Source organism: Chelonoidis abingdonii, chromosome 2, assembly GCF_003597395.2.
Source record: "Chelonoidis abingdonii isolate Lonesome George chromosome 2, CheloAbing_2.0, whole genome shotgun sequence".
Classification (NCBI taxonomy): domain Eukaryota; kingdom Metazoa; phylum Chordata; order Testudines; family Testudinidae; genus Chelonoidis; species Chelonoidis abingdonii.
The window spans coordinates 17,085,559-17,108,809 of record NC_133770.1 but is presented as its reverse complement, the minus strand read 5'-3'; the positions used below and the strand labels follow the sequence as shown (position 1 = coordinate 17,108,809).

The 23,251-nt window shown below is 41.2% G+C and overlaps 1 protein-coding gene across 2 annotated transcripts in view; it reads left to right on the top strand.

Moving 5' to 3' along the window:
- RHEB (Ras homolog, mTORC1 binding) overlaps positions 1-5,052 on the top strand; it is a 52,544-nt gene extending 47,492 nt beyond the window's left edge. For both annotated transcript variants that reach the window (XM_032778643.2, XM_032778634.2), the window contains one exon: positions 4,567-5,052. In XM_032778643.2, coding sequence (XP_032634534.1) covers positions 4,567-4,659 — 93 coding nt within the window. In that variant the 3' untranslated portion in view covers positions 4,660-5,052. The remainder of the gene's footprint in view (positions 1-4,566) is intronic.
- Positions 5,053-23,251: the final 18,199 nt, after the last annotated feature.

Here is a 23,251-nt window from a genome sequence, read left to right as displayed (position 1 = left end):
GCTGTAGACTTCTTCTTTCTGGAGAACCATAGCTGGATCACAAACTGCAGTTTTTGTCTCCATCTCAACTGGTGTATTTAGCAGTGGGCAGAAAAAGGATCTGAAGATGTAATTCACTGCTGTAACTGCAGATAGTCAAATCTAGGATTGCTTATAGGTACTGGTTTCCATGATGGCGAGCTTGGAGGTGGCTCCTTGAGTCCACATCCACCTGATCTCTGCACTTTCCTCTTGCTAGGAGCTAGAATCGGAGAACTCTGAAATCCATCTCCTATTGCCAACTGCAGTCAGCGTGCTTCTAGGGTGGTGACTGCACAAGAACCTGAAGAAGTCTGCCCCTGGAGCTAAACACCAAGCTTGAAATACAATGTAACAGATGTTATGTTGTGTCTGAAGTCCAGCTGCATTCCCTTATCGTCTGTTCCCCATCACATTCTAGGGCTTTCTTTCCTCCTCTTGTACCAAAACACATCAGGAGCTTATGGGGCAAAGCCACAAATGAATCTAGTTCATGCTCCTTGGCTGTGAGGCATCCTGTACAACTCCTTGAGGATGACAATTTTTTTGTGGCACAAAGGTCAGATCTGCACACTGAGTGCATTGCCTGATCTTACTGTGCCAGGGAAAGGCAAATTGGTGTGTTTAATGGAACCACCCAAGAGGTGTCTAGTAAACTCTTGTGTGGTAGATATTTTAGGACCATTAACAAGCTATTTCAACTCTCTCCCCCTCCCTCCCACTGATGATCAAAACATACAAATAGGCAAAAAATAAAAAATGCTGCTTGGGAACTTGGTTTGATTTAAGAATATTTACTTTGTATATTTTGACATGTGGTGATGACCATTAGTTTTATAATCATTAAAACTAACTTTTTGAATCACAATATTTATTGTCACTAAATAGACAGGCCCTCCCATAATTTCATGCAACTGTGAAAACTTAAATTGATAAAAATAAGAGTGCTTAAAAATCTGAAATTATATTTATATTTATGCCAAGCCTACTCAAAGCACTCAAATTGTGGAGCCAAGCAAAACATTTCACACAAACTGAAGTGCAGAACATGAGTTCAAGTAGCTATGCTTTTATGGTGTTCTCAGTAGTTTTCAGTTTCTATAATTAGGCCATGTAATTGTTTCATGACCAAGTGTATTAGTAGCAAAGGAAGATCAAATAGACTTAAAACCTAGCACTTTATGTAAGATCAGGTGGAAATACCCTTTTCAGATTTGATTATACTCCGTTTGGATTTACTGCGAACTACTGCCATTTGCTGTCCTGTCCTCAATTTGAAAAAACTAAACTGAAATCTAGAAACAAGCCAACATGGTCAAATGGCGGTGATCAGAATTACCGAACTCTGATCAGCCATCAGTCATCAAACTATCAAAGGCCAGATCTATACGTAGGAGCGCTTCGGTGGTACAGCCATATCCGTATACTATGCTGGCAAGTGCTTGTAGTGTAGACACAGTTTATGCTAGCCAAACTGTGCTCTTGCCAGTACAGCTTATCCAGCCCTTGACAAAAGTTTGTAGTGTAGACCTCCGAATTGCGTTGAACAGCATCGCATTACCCCTGTGAGGTAGGGAAGTGGTTCCCAATGAAGACTGTATTGTTCATGCAACAGTGGCACGTGTCTGTCGTCTCATGACCTTGTTTTGCTGAGAAGATTTACCAGCTTGACAATGTATTCTTGATCTTTCTTTGTAGATCCATAAAGAATGTATGTAACTAAAACTTGTTAAAAATATCCCATCTTTTCTGTGAAATGTATTCACTGGCCACCTGCATCTTGGTGAGTGGCCCAGATGATCAGTCTCTCTGAAAAATAACACATTCTGTCAAATGAGACAAGATTAAGTGCTCTTTTTTTTAAAATAGCTGTTTCCAGTCAGGAATGTAGAGAATAGTGTCTACTAGAGCCAAAATAAAATGTCAGCTGTTTACATAACAATGTTAAGTGTATTGTAGGTCAGACTAGATTTTTCCTTTGAGTTGTCACCCAAGGAAAATTTGTCAGCAGAAAGTAGTTGATGGGATCTGTAATCCTGTCCAGAACTCTGCTAAAATCTAACTTGCACAGGAAGTGTATTGTGCAATTTGACTAATCAGCCACTTATGTCAGTTTGGCTTTGGATTGCTTGGAAAATTGTATTGATGAATAGTATTTTAATGGTTCCTGAGACGGTACAGAACACGTGGTGTTAAATATGAGAGAGGCTATACATAGAATTCAGCCTGCTATGATCTTACTATAATTACTTTAAGATTGTGGGGCCATTTGAGTCCAGTGGAATTTATTTGGACGTGAGCCAACTAAAAATTGTACCTTACTGGAGAAATAACTGCCAGGTCAGAACACACAGCGCACAGAGCTTTTCAGCATATTTATTTTAAACCAATTATAGTCTCTTGTACCAGCTTCTTCCAGTTCTCATACATTTGCTTCCATATAACATGGAATATCATTTCTTTTCAATACAAACTGAACTTGGTGCTCATGAAATTATAGTAATGATGCTTGGATAGACTAAAATTGATACCCAGGGAGCTTTTTGACCAAACGTCCCTTAGAATACCAGTGTCTGTCTTTAACTTGATCAATGCTATCCTCAAACCCAAAATAAAAATGAGAACTTGAGCATCACTGTTGGCTTTAGGGTAATAATGTAGAAAGGAATATTTAATCAAGTGACTGCTGTAAAATATACAGAAACACAGTAATCTGTCTACAATCTGCAGTCTACCCGTACAAACTGAATCCCACAAGGAGGTGCAGTGGAATGCTCCTTTTTTGCATATTAACTTTTGTAAAGGGTGGGCTAGTATTCAATAATCCGTCAACCTGAATGTGTCATGACATAAACCCCTTTATTCAAAGTGTTTCTCAGTCCATATAAGTACACTGGCGCTTCATTTAATAGAATTTTTGAAGTGAAGAGTAACCTCTGGGGGACACTTTTAAAGAGGCTTGATGTTTCTGCATCTTAACTTTTCATGCTTTCATGAAAACCTTGTAAACTAGTCAAATGTTCAGTCTATCACTTCTGTCAAATCTGTTGAAACCTAAACTCTCTAATGAATCGGGCTCCTACTTACATTGAAGAGGAATGTCAGATTCAGTTGTTCCGCTTCCTAGCCCGGCAGGTTGTAATTCACAGATGAGGACTTAAGCACCTACCTAGTTCTGACCCAAGTAAAGGTGCCACTCCTTTGTGTCCTTGCACAGATCCATTCTGCCCACCAAATTACTGTCTAGGTGAGGATCGCATACAGTAGAATAACAATATGGGTCCTCCCCACATCTGGAAGGTGAGTCCAAAGCATAGAGGACATGATAGGGTGAGTAGATGAGGGAGAGACTATCAAGGGGATTCCTAACTAATCTGAGAGAATAGCATCAAGTAGATTGGAAAAACATTATCTGGTGATTACTGTATCCTAATCTTGTTCACTCTACCTAGGGGAGGGTCCAGCAAGGAGTTCTAAGTGGAATCAATAACTGGAAAGAAGACTCCTGCTCAGAGAATAGCAGTTACTCTTAGCTGCTGAAGGGATGTGAAGTGTGTGTGTGTTTTTTCCCAGGGGTGTTGGATTTTTTCCTCAACTGTGTAAGGAAGTGGCAAGCTTATAACATATGGCTACATGCAGCTAACATATGTTAATGCTCGCTGTTTTGCAGTTTGAGGTTTCATGTATAATGCAAGCCCTGACCCTGTCGGAATATTTACAGTTTATCTGCTCACATTAAATCTCTTCAAAAGGATTTTGGTTAAAATTAGATACTTCATCTTGAAATTCAACTTCCTTCTGTTATTGCTGGAGCATTTTCCTGCAGCAGATGTCAAATCTCATTGCCCCATTCTGGTAGAGCTGAACAGGACACCTCATCTCTGGTAAATTAGGCAGTGTCTGATGGTAGTCATACAATAAAATGTAAACGAGCAGTATAATGTAGGAACGTTAACTATGCATGACGAAAGGACCCAAGACACTTAAAACCAACCCTCTACTGAACTGGTTTTTTAATTTCAATTGGAATTGCCTTCCTCCAATTTTTGCCTCTCCTTTTGATGTTAAATTACTTGCTGCTTTACAGCGATAATGTCTTTTCTAGTCTGAATTGTAATAGTATTGCTTGGAGTATGTGATTTAATTTATACTTGTGTATTGTCTTTTGGAGAGGCAGAATATATAATATTGTCAATGAGCACTTACTATTCAAAATGGCTACAGTACAAAGCAGAATTATAGTAATTAGCTTTTTGTTTGTTTTTTTGACAATTCAGTTAAAGCTTGTTCTCTGCAGAATATTTTAAGTTTCCCCATGTAAGCATGTATACTGGGTTATACCCATTTTCCAAAGTTTCTTGTGGTAATATTTCAATTACGCCTACATTTCCTACTTGCCCGAATCCTGCCATATTTGTTTGGGACCTGACTCGATATCTAGAGCATGCATTTGTCTATTAGAGTAGCCAGCAAAACTGTACCAAGTTGTATGTCTCTCAGTAAGTGGTAACTGCAGCCTTCATGCTAATCACACTCCTCTCTTTGCAGACTGCTGTTGACGTTTTTAGGAGGATAATTTTGGAGGCAGAAAAGATTGACGGGGCAGCTTCACAAGGAAAGTCGTCATGCTCAGTAATGTAATTCCACTGCAAAACCTGAACACTGGGAATACATTCTACCTGAAGAAGCAAACTGCCCGTTATCTTTAAGGATAAACTATGCTTCATTTTTCTTCTGTTTAACCTGAAAGATACATGGTTGGAGCCTTTCCCCTCAGATTATGTTAAACTCTGACTTCTGGGTAAATGGCTTCACTTCCATTTTCAAATTTTAAGCAATCATATTTTCAGTTTATATTGTATTTCTTAATATTATGACCAAGAATTTTACTGGCATTAATTTTTCAGTGTAGTCTGTTTGGTTAGAATAATCATCAAAATGATGCATATTGTTACACTACTCTTAACTAGGCTTGGATATCTGTGTTTCTTTGTGTTAAATGTATACTTGTAAATAAAATAGCTGCAAACCTTATTGTGTTGCTCTATTTAACTGTGGTTTTAAAATAAGATATAATAAATGTAGTAGTAACCTGTGTGATGGGGCAAGGCCAGATGGCCTCAGTAAAGTACTGAGAAACAGGTATGTTAGCCCCAGGCTAAACAAATCCCTAGTACCCTGGTAACCAAATGGCAGTTGCTCCAGGTTAATCAAGGCACCTGGAGCCAATTAAGATCTTTCTAGAAGGCAGTAGAGATAGCTACTTGAATTAGAACACCTGCAGCCAATCAAGGCAGGCTAATCAGGGCACCTGGGTTTAAAAAGGAGCTCACTCCAGTCAGGCAGGGAGGAGCCAGAGGAGAAGGAGCGTGTGTGAGGAGCTGGGAGCAAGAAGGCAAGGAGCTGAGAGTGAGAGAGTGTACTGCTGGAGGATTGAGGAGGACAAGCATTATCAGACACCAGGAGGAAGGTCCTGTGGTGAGGATAAAGAAGGTGTTTGGAGGAGGCCATGGGGAAGTAGCCCAGGGAGTTGTAGCTGTCATGCAGCTGTTACAGGAGGCACTATAGACAGCTGCAATCCACAGGGCCCTGGGCTGGAACCCGGAGTAGAGGGCGGGCCCGGGTTCCCCCCAAATCTCCCAACTCCTGATCAGACAAAGGAGGAGCTGACCCAAGCTGTGGGTTCCGCAAGAGGGGACGATCACTGAGGTGAAAAAATCCGCCAATAAGCGCAGGACCCACCAAGGTAGAGGAGGAACTTTGTCACACCTGATATAGGTTTTTCCTACAAACTGACCGCTTCCAGCCCCCCAGGACTAGTGGAGATGGATGTTGAAGCCAATCACTTGTTTAGTTTTTTCAGTGTGTTTGTTTGCTGCAGTGATCTGAAACAGCCCCTGTAGCAGAACTCCTGGGTGGCTGACTACAACCTCAGATGAACCTGTGTACCAGCTGATTAGGATGATGCACTGTGGTATTGCCTGTTAACTCGATGGAAGAAAATGCTAAGGATGCAAATGCATCACTCTTATCAACATGACTCCACTGATAGTGGCCACTCAAATATCGCTATAATGAAGGGTCTGACACTTCCATTATAAACTGTTTTTACACAGGCTTGTACGTAGGGCCAGTATTTTCAAAATAGAATGAAATAATGGAGCAATTCTGGGTTATAAATTCAAACTGGTTCTTGCAAGCAATTATATGTGCCTTGAATATTTTGGCATGCATTATTCAGGGTATTTCCTTATGCATTTTCCATACTGAGGCCACCATTGACATGAGTGAGGAATGGTTTCATATTTGTCCTGGTTTTCAATGTGTCATACGGCAGAGCATCCAGGACCAATTAAGGTAAATGTTTCCATTCTTGTGAAAGTTCAGGATCATTGACCTGAACCATAGAAAGTTAACTTTTTTAACTGTAGCCATATCAGAAATCATAATCAGGAAGTTTCAATCTATAACTTTAAAGAAGGCACAAAGCTTTAAATATATTTGGGACAGTTGTGGTGGATGAGCCTGTCTAGCTAAGGAGACATTTCATAGGCTGAATTGGGGAAACAATCTTGTCTCTTGAATGAAGGGCAATTGTAATGCATTTTCTTCACTATCATCAGACCTCTCTTTGAAGGTGAGGATTAAACTGCAATGGAAACCTCAAAAGCTTCTACATCTAAGCAAGTTATCTTTCGGAGGTGGCCAAAAATCTGCTGAGTCACATGCAGGATCTCCTCCCCAAAGAGGATTAGCCGTTTCTTACAATGGCCCAGTCCATGCTACTGAATAAACTGCATATTTCACTGAAGATTTTAGATTTTCTCCCTTGCTCTGTAGATCATCAATTAAATAGTCAAGTAGCTGGTCTCAGTGTTCACTTGAATTTAGTGGTTTAACTGGCTCCTCAGTTCCCTCGAAGTCTGAAACAGGAAGTTGATCAATTTCTTTGCACTTAAGACCCAGTTCATATTTCTCAACTTTGCTTCAACTCTGTGCATGGACTTTAATTTTTTGTACTGAGTTAAACTTCAGTCTCAACCAGGTATGTTAAATTTGCTGCCCAGGAAGAAGTACTGAAGGGTAGATTGTTGATCATTCAGGAAAACATGCACTTCTCTTAATTCAGAGTCAAATTAGCATTTTACATCAGCCTCACTTCAGTAAGAGAAACTACTGGTGAAGGGAGCCCATGGCTTAACGGAGCAATGCAAAAAGTTGTATTGGGCAACCTTTAATGAAGTTTTATTACAGCTTCATGAACCCACACCAAATTCTTCATGGAGCTCTTTTCAGGCACCTCCTTTGAAGCTTGGTTGTATTTAACAGTGAAGCTGTGCTGCATTAGATGCAATGTTAAACTGGATGATCAAGCCTTTATTCTTACCTGCCATTGCTGTGGCACTGTAGGTGCAGGCTGCAATCTTACTGATATGGAAACTTACAATACTTACACATTTCAGGATAGGTTATTTGCAACTTTACAAAAGAATCAAGTCAACAGAATTGTCAAAACCTACAAGTGCTAGAAGCTGTGCCATGACAGGGAAGTTGGGTTCTGGAGTAGTCTCATTAGCTGCCTTTTGAAAGCAATTGCTCCTGCTGTGTTGACAGTCTCCAGTTTAGTAGATACTACAATATGACTGTCAGTTGCAACTTGTGTGTATACTTAAAAAGGCAGGGGAGGGAGGAGAAGAGTACAGTGCCATATGAATAATCAAGTCTCTAAAATTTGGACTCTTTCCAAGACTTAATACACTCAGCAACACTTCAGAATGCAACTTTGACATCACCTGCCAAAAACAGTTACATCTGTCACTTTCTGAAGTTTTATTTGAGTCTCCATTGGAACAACTTGTCATTCTTACGCGATGATCCACTTTTCTGAATGGCCAAATATTAGTCAGAGACTGACAGGGCACATCATCCATTATCTGAGGTTGCTTTGAGCCTCAACACTATATAGATATGCCCAGTATTCCAATGGAGTGATGCTTTGTTGCATTTGCAGGAGTGCTGGAATATCAGCCTCAGATTTTACTAGGACTCATAAGGCACAAGACCATGTAGTTGCAGGCTTAATATTGCTTCATTAGAACTTTTTGTAGTCTGCTGCATTCTCCATTCTATGTCAAGCCATTACCTGGCATTTTCAGATTCTTCATTATAAAGACCTTAAATGGCCACACTGTTGTAGGCCTTATGTTGTGGTTCCATTTTTATCACTTATGCTTAATTTTCTTGCAAAACTTGTACACAAGTTTTGTGCCATGTCTAGTAACTCCATGTCGCTTCTGCAGTGCCCCCTGGATTGTGGCCCTGAATTTAGAATCCCTAGCCCTAAAATAGATTAGAGCCTTGTTGCTATCAGAAGCACAGTGTGGGAAACTGGCAGTATTATACTCAGACAGAGCTGCCCACTGGTTTATGGGGAAGGGGCACCCCAAGAGCATAACAAACGTTTTATTGCATTCCTAAATCTGACAGTTGTGTTTGCTCATGGAGTCAATCTTATGGCAACTTTTAACCAACAATAAATGTGAAGTTAACCAGTTGCTACTGGGGCTGGGCTTAAACCTGTGATTTGCATGGGGCCTTCACAGCACAGGAGTACCATTTCCACTTCCATATCTCTCTCTAATCTGACTCTAGAACTCAAGGACGTGGAAGAGAATCTACTTCCCCACCTGTCCTCCACCATTTGGTTTGGAAAGCTGAGTTGCTTTTCTACCTCTGATTTGGTAGGCAGATCTCCAGCAGCTGCAGAGCATTAGGGACGGGTGAATGATGATGGTCACCAGCTGTGAGTAGAGATCACGGGCAGAATATGTTGCATGTATGTAGTAAGAGGAGGGGAGGAAAATGGACAACTCCCTGCTGCTCTGTCCTGTCACTAAGCCCTGAAAAGCCTAGAGCAGCCAGGGCTTACAAAGTAGAAGATATCTAGTTATGACACAGCAAAGCCAACAGCTTTGAAGTGCCTGAGGCAATTATGATCTTCCTTTTGGGCTTGGCAGGGTAGGATTTGGTGGGTCCCAATTTCTCATTCTCTGGGCAAGCAGAGAGCCACAGAAGTGAGCTTCCCGTGTTTCAGTAGCTAGACTGCTCTGTTAGCTGGCCCAGTGAATTGAGCTCCTGCTTAGAAGGGAGAGCAGCATGTGCTAAAGTCTGCCTGTTTTGTGCAGGAAGTGGCGATAGATGGGGGCAGGGAGGCAGTTTGGCTTTGAGCTTTCCCTTAAAATCATTCTTCTGAATGAAACTCCCACATCCAAAACATCTGCCTCTCATATGATGAGCTAGCATGATAGATGAGAGTGCAGGCAATGCTGCTATTGTTGAGTGGTTTGCTTCCATAACAGTTCCTATTGCACCACTCAGATAGGTAGATTCGCAAATGCAGTTGGAGAATATTACAGGCAGATTATTTTAAAAAAATAATAAAGGTTCTTCTGTCATGTGAAATGCAAGTATCCTTTTCAGATTCCTTTCATCTTTTCAGCTCATAAATAAAATCTTATACACCTGCATTCTGCAAATGTTCTGAGTGTTTGCACCATTGGTTTACTAGCGTACTTGTACAATCCTGTTAGTTGAGATGGATCAGAACCTGCATTCCCTGATATGATTGCAGTGCGATCTGTTATTGTAGCCCAATGACTGGTATTATTAGTCTTGATAGCACTGATATGTTGTGTGATGCCTGTGATGAGGAGAGACGAGGGACAAGCTACCAGCCTTATTACTATTTATGCCATCATTATATTTTTATAATCTAGTTTGCTCAACTTCAAATATTTTTTACATGCTGACTATCCCTTCCGCACCCATCCCGCATGAGCATTCATCCCATTACATGAGATGGAGAACCTGAATGTACGATAGGTTTAATGAGTTAGCACAGGCCCACAGGTGTGCTGTCAGACCTTAGGAGTAAAGTCAGGACTGTCTGCGCTTCCTAGCCAGCCCCTCCTCAGATGTCTTTTACCGCCTGAAAATGTCCTTCCTTTTAAAGCTAAAATGAAAAACAAAGTGATTTCAGCGGCTGTCCCTTGTTCCGAGCTCTAGTACAAACCAAAGAGACAGTGCAAAGTTAACAAACTTGTCCCTTGTTAATCCGTCCTTAGTTCTCCAGCTGCAGTGTGACTGGTCCACAGCATGGCAGTAGTGACCACGAGGCAGCACCTGGGCTCTCCATTTCTGTTTTCTCCCTTAAGACTCAGAGTACTCTTCAAGTCAGAAGGGACCATTATATCATTCATCTAACCTTCCTGCACAACGCAGGCACACAAATCTCACGCATCCACTCCTGTAACAACCCCTAACCATAGTCTGAGTTATTAATCCTCAATGCTGGTTTAAAGACGCCACGTGCAGAGAATCTCAGCAAGTGACCCTGCCCCAATGCTGCAGAGGAAGGAAAACTCCAAGGGCCTGTGCATCTTCCCCGGAGATAGTTCCTTACGTGACTCAACTATGACACTCAGTTAACCCTGAGCATTGAGGCAAGACTGCACAGCCAGCAACCCAGGAAAGAATTGCTCTGTAGTACTCAGATCCCAACCCATGTCTAACTCCATCACAACCACTGGGCATATACGCTGGTAATAAAATACCGAATTATTTGCCAAAATAGGCTATCCATATATCCATCCTCTCCTAAAACTTATCAAGTTAGCTTGAAGCCGATATGTCTTTACCCCACTACTCCTCTTGGAGGCGTTCCAGAACTTCATCCTCTAATGTGTTAGAAAACTTCATCTATTTCAGCTAAAATTCCTTAGTGCAGTTTATATCCATTGTTCTTGTGTCCACATTGTACTAGCTAAAAATTCCTCTCTCTCCCTGATATTTTCCCTCTGATAATATTTATAAAGGCGAATCATTCCCCTCAGCTTCTTGGTTAGGCTAAAACAGCCAAGCTCTTGAGTTCATCCTTTCATAAGACAGATTTCATTCCTTGGATCATACCTATCGCCCTCTCTTTACCTGTTCCAGTTGAATTATCCTTCTTAAACATGGGAGACCAGAACACTGCACACAGTTTCCAGATAAGTCTCACCATGCCTTGTATAATGGTACCAACACTCTCTTATCTTTACTGAAATATTCACTGATGCATCCAAGACCCCTTAGGTTTTTTACAGCAGTCATATCCCACTGTCAGCTCATAGTCATCTGTGATCAACCATACTCCTGAGTCCTTCTCCTCCTCTGTTACTTCCAATTATTGTCCCCAATTTATAACAAAAATTCTTTTGTTATCACCTAAATGCAGGACCTTGCATTCTTCACTATTTAAATTTTATTCTTTATATTACTCCAGTTTACAGGTCATCAGATCTTCCTGTATGATCTCTGTCTTTCTGTGTTAGCAATACCTCTCACTTTGTGTCATCGGCAACTTATTTAGCACATTCCGGCGTTTTTTGCAATGTCAGTAATAAAACGATTGGTCCCAAAACTGATTCCTTGAGGAACTCCACTAGTAACCCCCCTCCACTGGACAGTTCTCTTCAGTATGACCCATTGCGGCCTCCTTTAACACACGTTCTTAATCCCCTCTCAATTTCATATTGGATTCCCTCAGCTTCTTTTCCCAAATTTAGCTAATAATTCCCATGTGGGAACCGGGTATCAAAGCCTTAACGAAATTCGATAGAACTTGATCCACGTGTGTTTCCATTTGTCAAAAAAATCTGTTACCCTTCTTCAGGAAGGAAATCAAGTTGTTTGGCCACGATCTTATCTTTTGTAAAGACCATGTTGTTATTTTGTTCCATTACCCATTGACTGACCAATGTCTTTCAATCACAAAACTACTTTCCCTTCAAAACTTTCCACAGCCTGCATACTGCAGAGTGCAAACATAGGCCTATAAGTACATGGATCACTTTTTTTCCGTTCTTAAAAATGAGAACTATGTTAGCCTCATTCTCCGAGTGTACAGTAAAACCCTGAAGTTACTGATCTCTATGGCTCATTGAGTCATGTGCCGATTTTTTAGATTCATTGAAAAGTTTCATGGGCCCTCGAATTTCGTCCCATTTAAGAGTTCAAGATTTGGCGTCTCCTCAGATGTAATATCTACCTCCTGTTCATTCCCTAGTTTGTCTCTACCATCTATCCCTAGCTCCTCATTGCCGTTAAAGACTGAGGCAAGTATGATCGTTTAGATTGTGTCATGCTAGATTATTCCTTAACCTCCAATCATCCTCAGCTGTTACGCGTCCATTCTTGCTCTTGTTTTCTTATTATATTGGCTAGAACTTTTACTATTGTTTTTAATCCCTTTTGCAAGGGGGGGGTCAGGGGTGTGGTTGGATGGCGGGGTGGGTGGGGGTTGCCCTCTACTATGCTTTGCCTTCACTTGATCCCTACATTTTGACCCCACAATTAGGCTTCCTTGCTAAGCCTCCCATCTTCCTCTCTTGTAGCTTCTGCGTTGTTCTCTTAATCACTCTCTGAGATGCTTTGCTTATCTCGCTTGGTCTACAACTCCTGCCTATGAATTTTTTTCCCTTTCTTGGGATGCAGGCTTCTGCTAGTTGCTGCAACTTTGACTTGAAGTAATTCCAGGCCTCCTCCGCCTTTAGATCCACAAGTTCTTCAGTCCAATCTACTTCCCTAACTTTTAAGGACACTGGAGAGTAAACAGTGACTGCCTGCTGGTGGTGGATTAGTGTAGACTAGTGCAGGCTGTGTGGGCACTCCAATCTGCTAGGGACTCTGGCCTTAACTTTTCAAAAGGACTAGTGATTTTGGGGTGCACAATGTGGGACACCCTGAAAGAGGCTTGTTTTCATAGAGCAGGTGCTCAGCACTCTTTGAAAACTGGGTGAATGCCCAGAGTCACCAATTACTTTTGAAAGCTTAGGCCTCTGTTTAGATGCAAATCTTGGCTTGGACTATTCGGTCACGAGATGCTGCAAACCATCCACACCATAGGCTGCAATTCCCACGGTGTCTCATAGATGAAAGGATACCAACAAAGTTTATAAACCAATATTAAACTCTGACCTGTACATGTGTCCTGATTTTACTTTCTATAACACAGTATGAGCCCAATTAAAAAATAAAATACATCTGACTCAGATCTTCAACTCATGTAAATCAGTGTTACTTCAGAGACTTGGATGGAGCTGCACCAGTTGAGACTCTAGCCTCCTGTCTGCATCCCAAAGTACAAGGGATAGCTCAGAAATCCATTCATGGCTTTGATGTCTCGCTATGAGTTGATGGGAACACAGTACGGTGTGTGCCCCAGACTAACTGATGGGAGGACACAGCCTTTAAAGTTCTTGCAATATTTCAGAACTGAAGATGAATGCCAGGACTTTTTTTTCAGTGAAAACGTGACGCCTTGAAAAAGCAACAAGATTTGATCTTTCAAACTGGCACTGTCAATACACAGAGTCAAGGTGGGTGAGGCAATATCTTTTATTGGACCAACGGCTGTTGGTGAGAGAAACAAGCTTTTAAACTACACAGCTTCAGCCATAATGGAAGAAGAGCTCTGTGTAGCTTGAAAGCTTGTCTCTCTCACCAAAAGAAGTTGCTCCAATACAAGATGTTACCTTACTCACCTTGTCCCTCTAATATCCTAAGACAACCACAGCTAAAACAACCCTGCCTTCTGTCAATACAGACACTTTGATTATCTGGTGTCTTCATGAATGGCATAACAGTATAAAGTGCATTTCACTGCAAAAAAAAAATCTTATCCTGCCCCCCACAGCAAACAAACATGGTTTCAAATGTTATATGTTGAGGATGGCACTATGAAGGGATGCACTCACCAAAGGTGATGCCTCTTTTTGACTATCACTGGGGCTCAGCTCTCACCAAGTCTGGCAGCCTTGGTTATTCACGCTGTGACCCCACCCCTCTCTCTTCTTGACTCAGGGTGCTCCCCCTTCATGACTCAGCCCTCTGGCCAGGTCACTCTATGGTCCTTCCCTTCTGGGGTAACAAAGTTCCTCCCGACCATCTGTCTGGTTGGCATCTCCAACAATCTTGTGCCACTGCCCAGTGGCTGGTAGGGGAACCCAGATCTGCCTTCTACACTGGGTTCCAGGCCAGGGACCCTATAATGAGCAGCAAAGGTCTGTTCAGACTTTCTCCTTCCTTCTGTTTCCCTGAGCTTCTTTCTACTCAGCCCTCTCGGGCTGTCTTTCCCCACAATTTCTCTGTGGTTGACCCTTTTTCCAGGGCTAGGATCCCAGGTCTTATTCTTCCTCTTGGGTATTCTCCTCCCCATTTCTGTGCTCCGAGTGAGTGACTGCAGATTCTCTTAGAGCGGTTGTCGTCTTCTTCTTTTCCTCATTTTAATGGCAAAGCAGACTTAACTGAATAGTCTATAATTGCCACCAACTCTCATTCCTCAATACTTAGCGATTTAGATCCTCTCACTCTGCCCTGTGTCTTTCAGATAATATCACAGCACCTTTTTAATAATACTCCATTTCCCAGGTGATTTTACTAATGTGATTTTTTTAACCTTAAGTCATTTGAATGCCTCAAAAAGTTTTTCTTTATCAAAGCCCTGACATACCCATGAAAGGTGATCAATTGTTTCTTCCACTTTACATAAATCATATAGTCCATCTTTGTCTTTATTCAAAAAACATTTTAAGCTACAAGGGCCAGTTAGTACTCTAAACAAATCACATCATTAGTCCTATCCAGGCCCTGACATATGGCAAAATCCTCCACTCTAGGGCACAATTCAAAAAATCTACTTGCTCTTTTTTCATTAATCCAAATTTTTTGCCATTCCTCGTTTACATTTTTCTGTACTAGGCTTTTGAATTCCTGTTTACTCCAGGGTATTTCTATGTCAATCATTCCACTTCTTACAGCATTTTTAGCTGCTTTCTCCGCCATTTCATTCCCTGTTATCCCACTGGGGATCCAAGTGAATGCTACATGTATCCCCATCTGCACTAACTTTCTTATTAGACATAGAACTTCACTGATGAAATCACTTTTGTATACCGAGACACCCGTTTTTAGTCACCGTAAGATTGAATCTGAAAAAAAGCCCATTGTTGCTGGCTATACATTCCAGATCCAATTTAATGCTAGCATTATGTCTAATAGTTTGGCAGTCACGACAGCTACATAGTGAGATATTCTTTTAGATGTCCTAATTCACCATTTGGATATAGAATATGCCCTTCCTACTCTTCCTGTGTTTTCTGTTCTGGACCCATCTGTATATATTTGACAAAACCAACTCCACTTTTCATCTATAGATTGGTATACTTCATTTTTAATACCTAGTGCCTTTTTTTTTACTCTTAAGTTTAGAAAAATAAATCTAACTCAATGTTAGGAAGTGCAGCTTTCCATCTATAACTAATTTTACCCTGACTGAAAGTTTTGATTTCATTCAGCTTTTCTGTGGCTTTCAGCTCCTGCAGCTGCACTTCAACTTCAGCCATATGTGGCATTCTAACACCAAGTGCTATGGTTTGCCTATTGAGTTCCCAACAATCTTCATAAATTTGTTTGATACTTACATTGCTGCATTTCCCATTAACATTGGCCCAGAGAGTTAGGTCCAGTAGTTTAATTTGTAATGTTTCTGACACTTCACTAGATCAGGGGTAGGCAACCTATGGCACGGGTGTCGAAGGCAGCACACGAGCTGATTTTCAGTGGCACTCACACTGCCCGGGCCCTGGTCACCAGTCCGGGGGGCTCTGCATTTTAATTTAGTTTTAAATGAAACTTCTTAAACATTTAAAAAACTTTTATTTACTTTACATACAACAATAGTTTAGTTATATATTATAGACTTATTGAAAGAGACTACCTAAAAATGTTAAAATTTATTACTGGCACGTGAAACCTTAAATTAGAGTGAACAAATAAAGACTCGGCACAGCACTTCTGAAAGGTTGCCATCCCCTGCACTAGATGCTATCTGTAGCTAGGGTGACCAGATGTCCCGATTTTATAGGGACAGTCCCGATATTTGGGGCTTTTTTTTAATATGGGCTCCTATACCCCCCCCCTAACCCCCCCCCACACAACCACCCCCCTGTCCTGATTTTTCACACTTTCTATCTGGTCATCCTATCTGTAGCATACATATAGATGTAATTCGTAGTGCCTGGGCTTTTGTTAAATCTATTTTTTGAAGTTCTGATTTTGCTGCTGACCTGAAGTTTTGGCAGCCATATTCAATAACTGGTCTGAATAAGTCTCTGGATACCACCAGCAGCTTTTTCTCATACACCCCCCAGTTAGTCCCAGCAAGATTTTTAAGCAGGTTAATCCCCCCTGTACATTTATCTGTAACATGATTTTTCCAGAGTAATTTAGTATCATATATTACTCCTAAGAATTTGAATCTTTTAACTATATCTAGTTGTTCTTCATACAGATACAGTTTACATTCCTTTGTAACTTTCCTTTTTGTAAAGATAAATCTTTTGGTTTTAGCCATGGAGAACTTGAAACCCCATGCATTTCCCCAGTCTGAGGTCTCATGTTACTCTTTCTTGATTCTGCTTTCTGCCTCCTCAGTATTCCTGCTCCTTACATGCAGAGCCCAGTCATCTGCAAGTAGAATGACTTACTCCAGCACTTACTTGTTTTGAGAGATTATCTATCATTAAATAGGGTTGGGCTGATAACACTTCCCTGTGGTGTACCATTTTTAATATTATATATATTCAACATAACTTTTCCAACTCTGATCTGCATGGTCCTTTTACTCCAAAAAGTCTCTAATCCACCTAGACATTCTTTCCCTTATCCCTAGTGCACTTACTATGGAGGCAAGGCTTATTGTACAAAGTATGTCATATGCGTTTTCAGTATCTAGAATGACAGCTATCATGAAACCCTTGTGCTTCATACACGTTTGTATTTCAATTTCTAATTTAGCAATGTGATCAATGGTGTATCTTCCCCTCCTAACTCCACTCTGCTCCTTATCTATAATTCCAGTGTTTTCCAAACAGGCAATCAATCTTTCATTCATCATTTTCTCCATCATATTACCTAGACTTCATTAGATCTTCACTATTCATTGTATTTTTTGCTTTTGTATAGACTTTGTTTCTTTAACTGCCATTTTGCATTCCTCATTCCGCCAAGGAAGTGAGTTTTTAGTTTTGGGATACTTCAATGTCCTAGGTTTGGCTACAGTAACTGCTAATATTAATCCCTTTGTTACATTATCACAGAACTTCTGTCATTACTCACACGTTGATTATTCCCAAATTCAGTACATTTGCTTGTAAATAGCTCCCAGATGGCTTTTTTTTTTTTTTTTTTTTTTAATTCCAGGCGGGTAATTTTCCATTACCTTCAACCTTACCTTGCCCTTGAAAAGTAATAAGTACGGGGAAATGATCACGCCCAGGTCTGTCTTCCTTACAATTTTTTCTAGTTACATTTACTCGCCATATCTGCTGTTATAAGTCCCAATGTTTAAGCAGGAAAAACTACCATCTGCTGCATTAAATCTAATTGCCAATGTTTAAAACCACTAGATTGTTTTCATCAGTGAACTTTTCTAAGCATGCACCATTTTATCAGTTGTCTTACTTTCCCATAATTTATTATACCTATTTAGATCATAGCATGTAGCATATGGTCTTTTAGTATTCTTCACTGTTTCTTGTAGCTCCAAACTTTCTAATTTCCCACATGAGTTATAGACATTATAAATCCTTAAGGAAATATTTTCTGCTTTGGGGTCTCAGTAGCATTATATTCTAGGCTTACTTCTTCATTCTCTACTGTTATTAGTTTAATCTTTCCTTAATGAAAGTACAAACGCCTCCTCCTTTTCCTAGTTTTTGGCCTTGCCTAAAGCCAATATACTCTGGAATTTTAAATGTAAGCTTTTCAACCAACCATGTTTCCTGGATACAGACGACATATGGTTTAGCTTTCATTTCCAGGATATTTTTTTATAGTTCCTGACCATGTGCTATTAGATTGTGCATTCCAACAAAAGATTGAGATCCCCATACTTGTCATAATTCACCACTAATTTCATTCAAAATTGCATGAATAAGGTCCATTGACAAACTGCTAACATACAAGTATTTTTCCATTGCCCTTGCTGTTATTTTTATTGTTTTATTTTCCCCCAGTTTGTGATGTGTACAATTTATCACTTTTATCATAAATGCAAAAAAACCCAAACCCTTTTTTTCTTCATTATTCGTATATCATCGCCTTTTCCTCTGCAATGTTTATCACATTCTTTACTGAATGAGGTTGTGTCTGCAGTTCCCCTTTTCCTGTGTTGACTGTCTCTTCCTTCTCCACCTGATGCTTTGAAAGTCTCCTTACAGCTTCTGTATTAGGTATGTTTACAGTTTGTCTTTTGTATCTCTTTAGCTTGCCTTGCCACAATACACCCTCTATATGCCTGAATGTTACTACCACCACGGTTACAACATTTGATCTGTCTCTTTTATACAATTTTCATAGGATTGTTCTTCCCCATGTTTACCACATCTTGTTTTCCCATCACAAACAGCTGCTACATGCCCATACTGTTGACACTTATATCCCCCCCTCTCGTACGATGTTATATGACTTGGTTCAGAATATCTGAAACTTTCACCCACGAAAGCTCATGCTCCAATATGTCTGTTAGTCTATAAGGTGCCACAGGACTCTTTGTTGCTTTTGAAACCCTACTGTTACTTTCTCAAGTAGCAATAACTCCTAAATGTAATCAGTGCAGCTGCTGATGGCTTACTTTCTTTGCCTTGTTTACTAATTAGTCATTTACTTACTAACACTTTATCTTCTATGCTTTTGTTATTTCATAATTAAGGCTGCATGTCTGTCATGGAGGTCATGGGAGTCATGGATTCTGAGACTTTCCATGAATTGTGCCATGGCCGGTGCTGGCTCAGGGTCTGCCCAAGCCAGGCAGCCCTTGAGCTAGTAGCAGCAGCAGCAATTTGGGTGTGTGGGAGGGGGCTCAGGGCTAGGACAGGGTGTTGGGACGCAGGGCAGTGCTTACCTGGTGGGAGGGAGCTCCCTGGCTCCCACCAGCAAGTCTCTGCAGCTCCTAGGCAGAGGGGCAAGGGGGCTCCATGCGATGCCCACGCCCACAAGTGCTGCCCTTGCAGCTACTGTCTGCTGTGGTTCCTGGCCAATGGGAGCTTCAGAGTTGGTGCTTGTGGTGGGAGCAGCACATGGAACCCCCCATCTGACTCTCCTCCTAGGAGCTGCAGGGACATGCTGGTCAGAGCCAGGTAGGAAGCCTGCCAGCCCTGCCAACCCTCCCCTCCCAGCACTGGTGGGGGTCCCAGGCCACATGTTGCTGCCCGGCTTCCCCTCCCAGCACCAGCGTAGGTCCCTGGCCACTGCCTCCATCACCTGCAGCATCCTGGACTGCCCCCTTATAGCACCCATGGCCTCCCGCCCAAGTTTTAGTTAGGAGTATATAGTACAAGTCATGGACAGGTGACAGACCGTAAATTTTTGTTTACTGCCCATGACCTGTTCATGATTTTTGCTAAAAATATCCGTAACTAAAATGTAGCTTTACTCATAATTGGTCTGCTCTCATGGCACTCCATATATTCTCCCCTTTATTTCAGTCAAATACTTTGGTAGGTGACAACTTTGTTTTAACTTTCCCTGGCATTTCAGTGTTTATCAGCTTGCTCTTTGTTTTTACATTCAACTAAAAGATCACCATCTCTCAGACTAGCTCTTACAGTATCCCCTATGCTTTTTTAATCCAGTTAGCTACTTTCACAGGGTTAGCATCTCCTAATCTTATTTCTTTGGCTAGGGATCTTACAATTATCACATTTTGGTTTATTTCCTTCCTCGGCTTTGCTTTTTTGCTGATATCATCACCTGATTCTGCTTCTACTCTTTCTTTGTTTTCCCACTTTGTATAGACTCTTCTTCAGTTTCCAGAGTGATTTCATGTGCGTTAGAGAATCCTCCATCGCCCAGTCCAGCCTCCTTCCGCTCTCAGCTTCCTCGCTTTCTACTAACCAGCCTGCTCCTGCCCAGCTGGGCTTCGTGTTCTGTTAAGTCTGGCTCTCCCTCCAGGTGCAGCCAGATACCATAATTGGCCTCTCGTGCCCAGGTGCACATCTCACCACAGACACCTTTGACAATGTTTCATTCCCTATTAGTGGCATAGCTGAGGCTGTGTGAGAGCTTCTGCTTTCATCACTCAAGACAACTAACTACTTGACCAATCTACTGCTGTGCCTAGTGCTACCCAGCTTCTCGTATTTGTGCAGAATGTTTCTGTTGGTTCATTTGAAGACCTGTATTTGTAAAGCTGTGCTGGGCTGCACAGCAGGATAACATTCATCCTAGGCTTTCCCGAATGCAATCAGAGCCTCACCTTAGAATCATAGAAACATAGGGCTGGAAGGGAAGTGATTGGGTCATCAAATCCAGCCCCCTATGCTGAGGCAGAACTAAGTAACTATAGATCATCCGTGGCAGGTCTTTGTCTAAGTAATAATGGGGTTTCCACAGCCTCCACTTTCAGCAGGAATGGAGTATTGCAACCTGCACTGAGGTGCTAAGGCAATGAGTGTTGAGAAGTGGCCATGCAGTCCAAAACATGGCACCCGAGGCCTTATGGCTTCAGTGTTTCATACGCCATCAAGCGCTTGCTGCTGTGGAAAGATTTGAAAATCTGCCTCAGTTCTTTCATGAAGCTGTTATAGTAAACTTCATTAATGGCTTCTCAATGAATTCAGCTTTGTGCCTTGTTCTGTGTTGAGATGGGCTCCCTCCACCCATAGCTCCTCCAAGCCAGGTGGTCTCATGAGGTATAGTACAAACTCAACCCCTCAGAGATTCAGCTTTTCTGGAGTGATAAGCAATCTCCTCTCACCAAGGCCCTCTGTGATTGATTGTGGGTGGTACACTTAGCCTTACCCTTGCAGATTTTTGAGCACCTGGACAAGATGAATTCTCTTCCTCCCTTGGGATGGGAGATGAAAGCTTTACCCTGGTGTGACAGAGTTGAAGCAGTAATCAGGGAAACTTGTCAGTGGTTCTTCCCATGTCGTTCTGCCTCTTGTTCAGACTTTGAGTGAACGGAGAATCTGGTCTGGGACCACCATTATCTCAGATCAACATCTGAGTGCACTTAATATCCAGGTGTAGGATTAGTCTTCAAGTAAATAACAGAGCGGAAAGATGTGGCTTGCTTTTCCCTTTATCCAGGATGCTGTTGGCTTGGCATCACTGAGTCTCGTAGACTTTAAGGTCAGAAGGGACCATTATGAGTCTGGGTCCCTTCTGCAAAACAAATTATCAAGTCTCTCTTGTCACAGGACCATGTAACTAACTGACTTTCTAGCCAGGAGGTCAGCGGTTTTTGGCCGCCTCTGAAGGAGGAGTTCTCACCTTTAGGTATGAAAGCTGTGAGTTGATTTTCTCTTTGGTGGTGGCCATGAGAACAAATTATTGTGATCAGCTGTCAATAGGAAATGGATTAAGATGCTATATTTCCCCAGTAGATATTATGTCGATCATCTTCTATCAGCTAGACAGGTACATCCGCCAGACTGAACTGAGAGAAATGTTACATTCAGTCTCCTCTATTGACTTCTTCTCTTATGTCTTTATTTTTTAAACACTCACTTATTTCTGTGTGACTATAGATACAAAATTTCACCACGTCATGGTTATAGTTAGAGCTCTTGAGAGAGACAGGTCACAAAAAAACTTTAAAGAGGTTTTGACAGCTGCAAAAGTTTGAGAAACCCTGGGACTGTATCAAAAACGTTTTTTCCATCTCCAACTTCTGTGATTCTGTCATTTGCTTCTAGTGAGTAATTGACTTCAATGTGTTAAAATGTGTGTGTTTTATTGCATTTGATTGACAGTTCTTAATAAGAACAGGGTTCAGCCTTATTTGGATGAGAGCCATGTATGACATCAGACAATTGTGAGGGAAGCTATCTCACCTGCAAATTTCACCATTCCAAACTACTGTAACTGTGAGGAAATAGAATATCGAAGCTGAAGCATAGGAGAATGAACAGAGCCTTAGGGAGTCACCATCCCTGTCAGGAATCATGTGGACAGAACCTCTGTGTGCAGAGAGTCTGTGCTTAAAAACTCACACAATGTATTCATTATTTGTCATTTTTGTTCGTGTTCTGGTATTTCAACACAGATGCAGCTAAACACCAAGATATACATATATAATGTGGGATTAAAATGCTTCCCAGGGATTTTAAGTGAAGGCTCCCTAGGCATACAGCTTCACATTCTATAATCCACAAGTTTCTTAAAGGTGACCAGCAAAAAAACCCCAAACACATAGTAAGACAGTCTCTGCCCTAAAGTGTGTATAGTTTTAATAGAAGATAACAAACAAAGAGTTGGAGGAGAAAGGGAGACAAACTGACTTGTTACTGGTAACAGAGCAAGCCTGGGGCAGACTGGAATAGAACCCAAGTCCCCTGGCTCCTAGTCTATGGCTCAAACCACTAGACAACGGTGCCTCACAATATAGACATCTACCTATTTTTGCCTCTTTCTTTATGATGTAAAGAGCCTGGAAAAAACTGTTTTTTTTTTTTAACATTAGAAAAATAGAAGAAGCTGCTGTATGTAACTATGACAAGACTGACAATTTCCTACAATATTCTGAGTGAACTTTATTGATTATAGGACTTGTGTACACTTAAGATACTACAGCAGCACCACTGCAAATGCACCGGTATGGCACTTCTGTTAAGATACTATGTACACCAATGGGAGGGAGTCTCCCATCAGCGTAGGTATCCCACCTTCCCAAGAGACAGCTCTGTCTTTTTAACGGTGTTGCTAAAGGTTGTGGATTTTTCACACCCCTCACCAAAGTAGTTATACCAACCTAATTTCCTAGTGTAGACTAGGCCTAAATTAAACCTTATTGAATTAGATTGAATACCTTTGGAATCCTGTTTTTTAATTTAGATGGAATATATGGGCTAAAGGTCTTAACATAACCCAGTCACTGTCCAACATTTAACAGTGATACACAAGAACCAGGGCTTGGTCTACAGAGCAAATACACCATTAAAATCCTTTTAACATTTTATTAAAGATACAGAAAAGGAAAAACAGTAAAGCATTTGAAATGTAAAATATTAAGGAAGGCTTCCTTTTAACAACATCCCTTGTTCCTTTTCCTTTCGCTGTATACAGTTTTTAGAAGGAATTCCCCCACCCTCACCCTGGTTGGCAGTCTTTTAGTTGGTATTAAAGATGC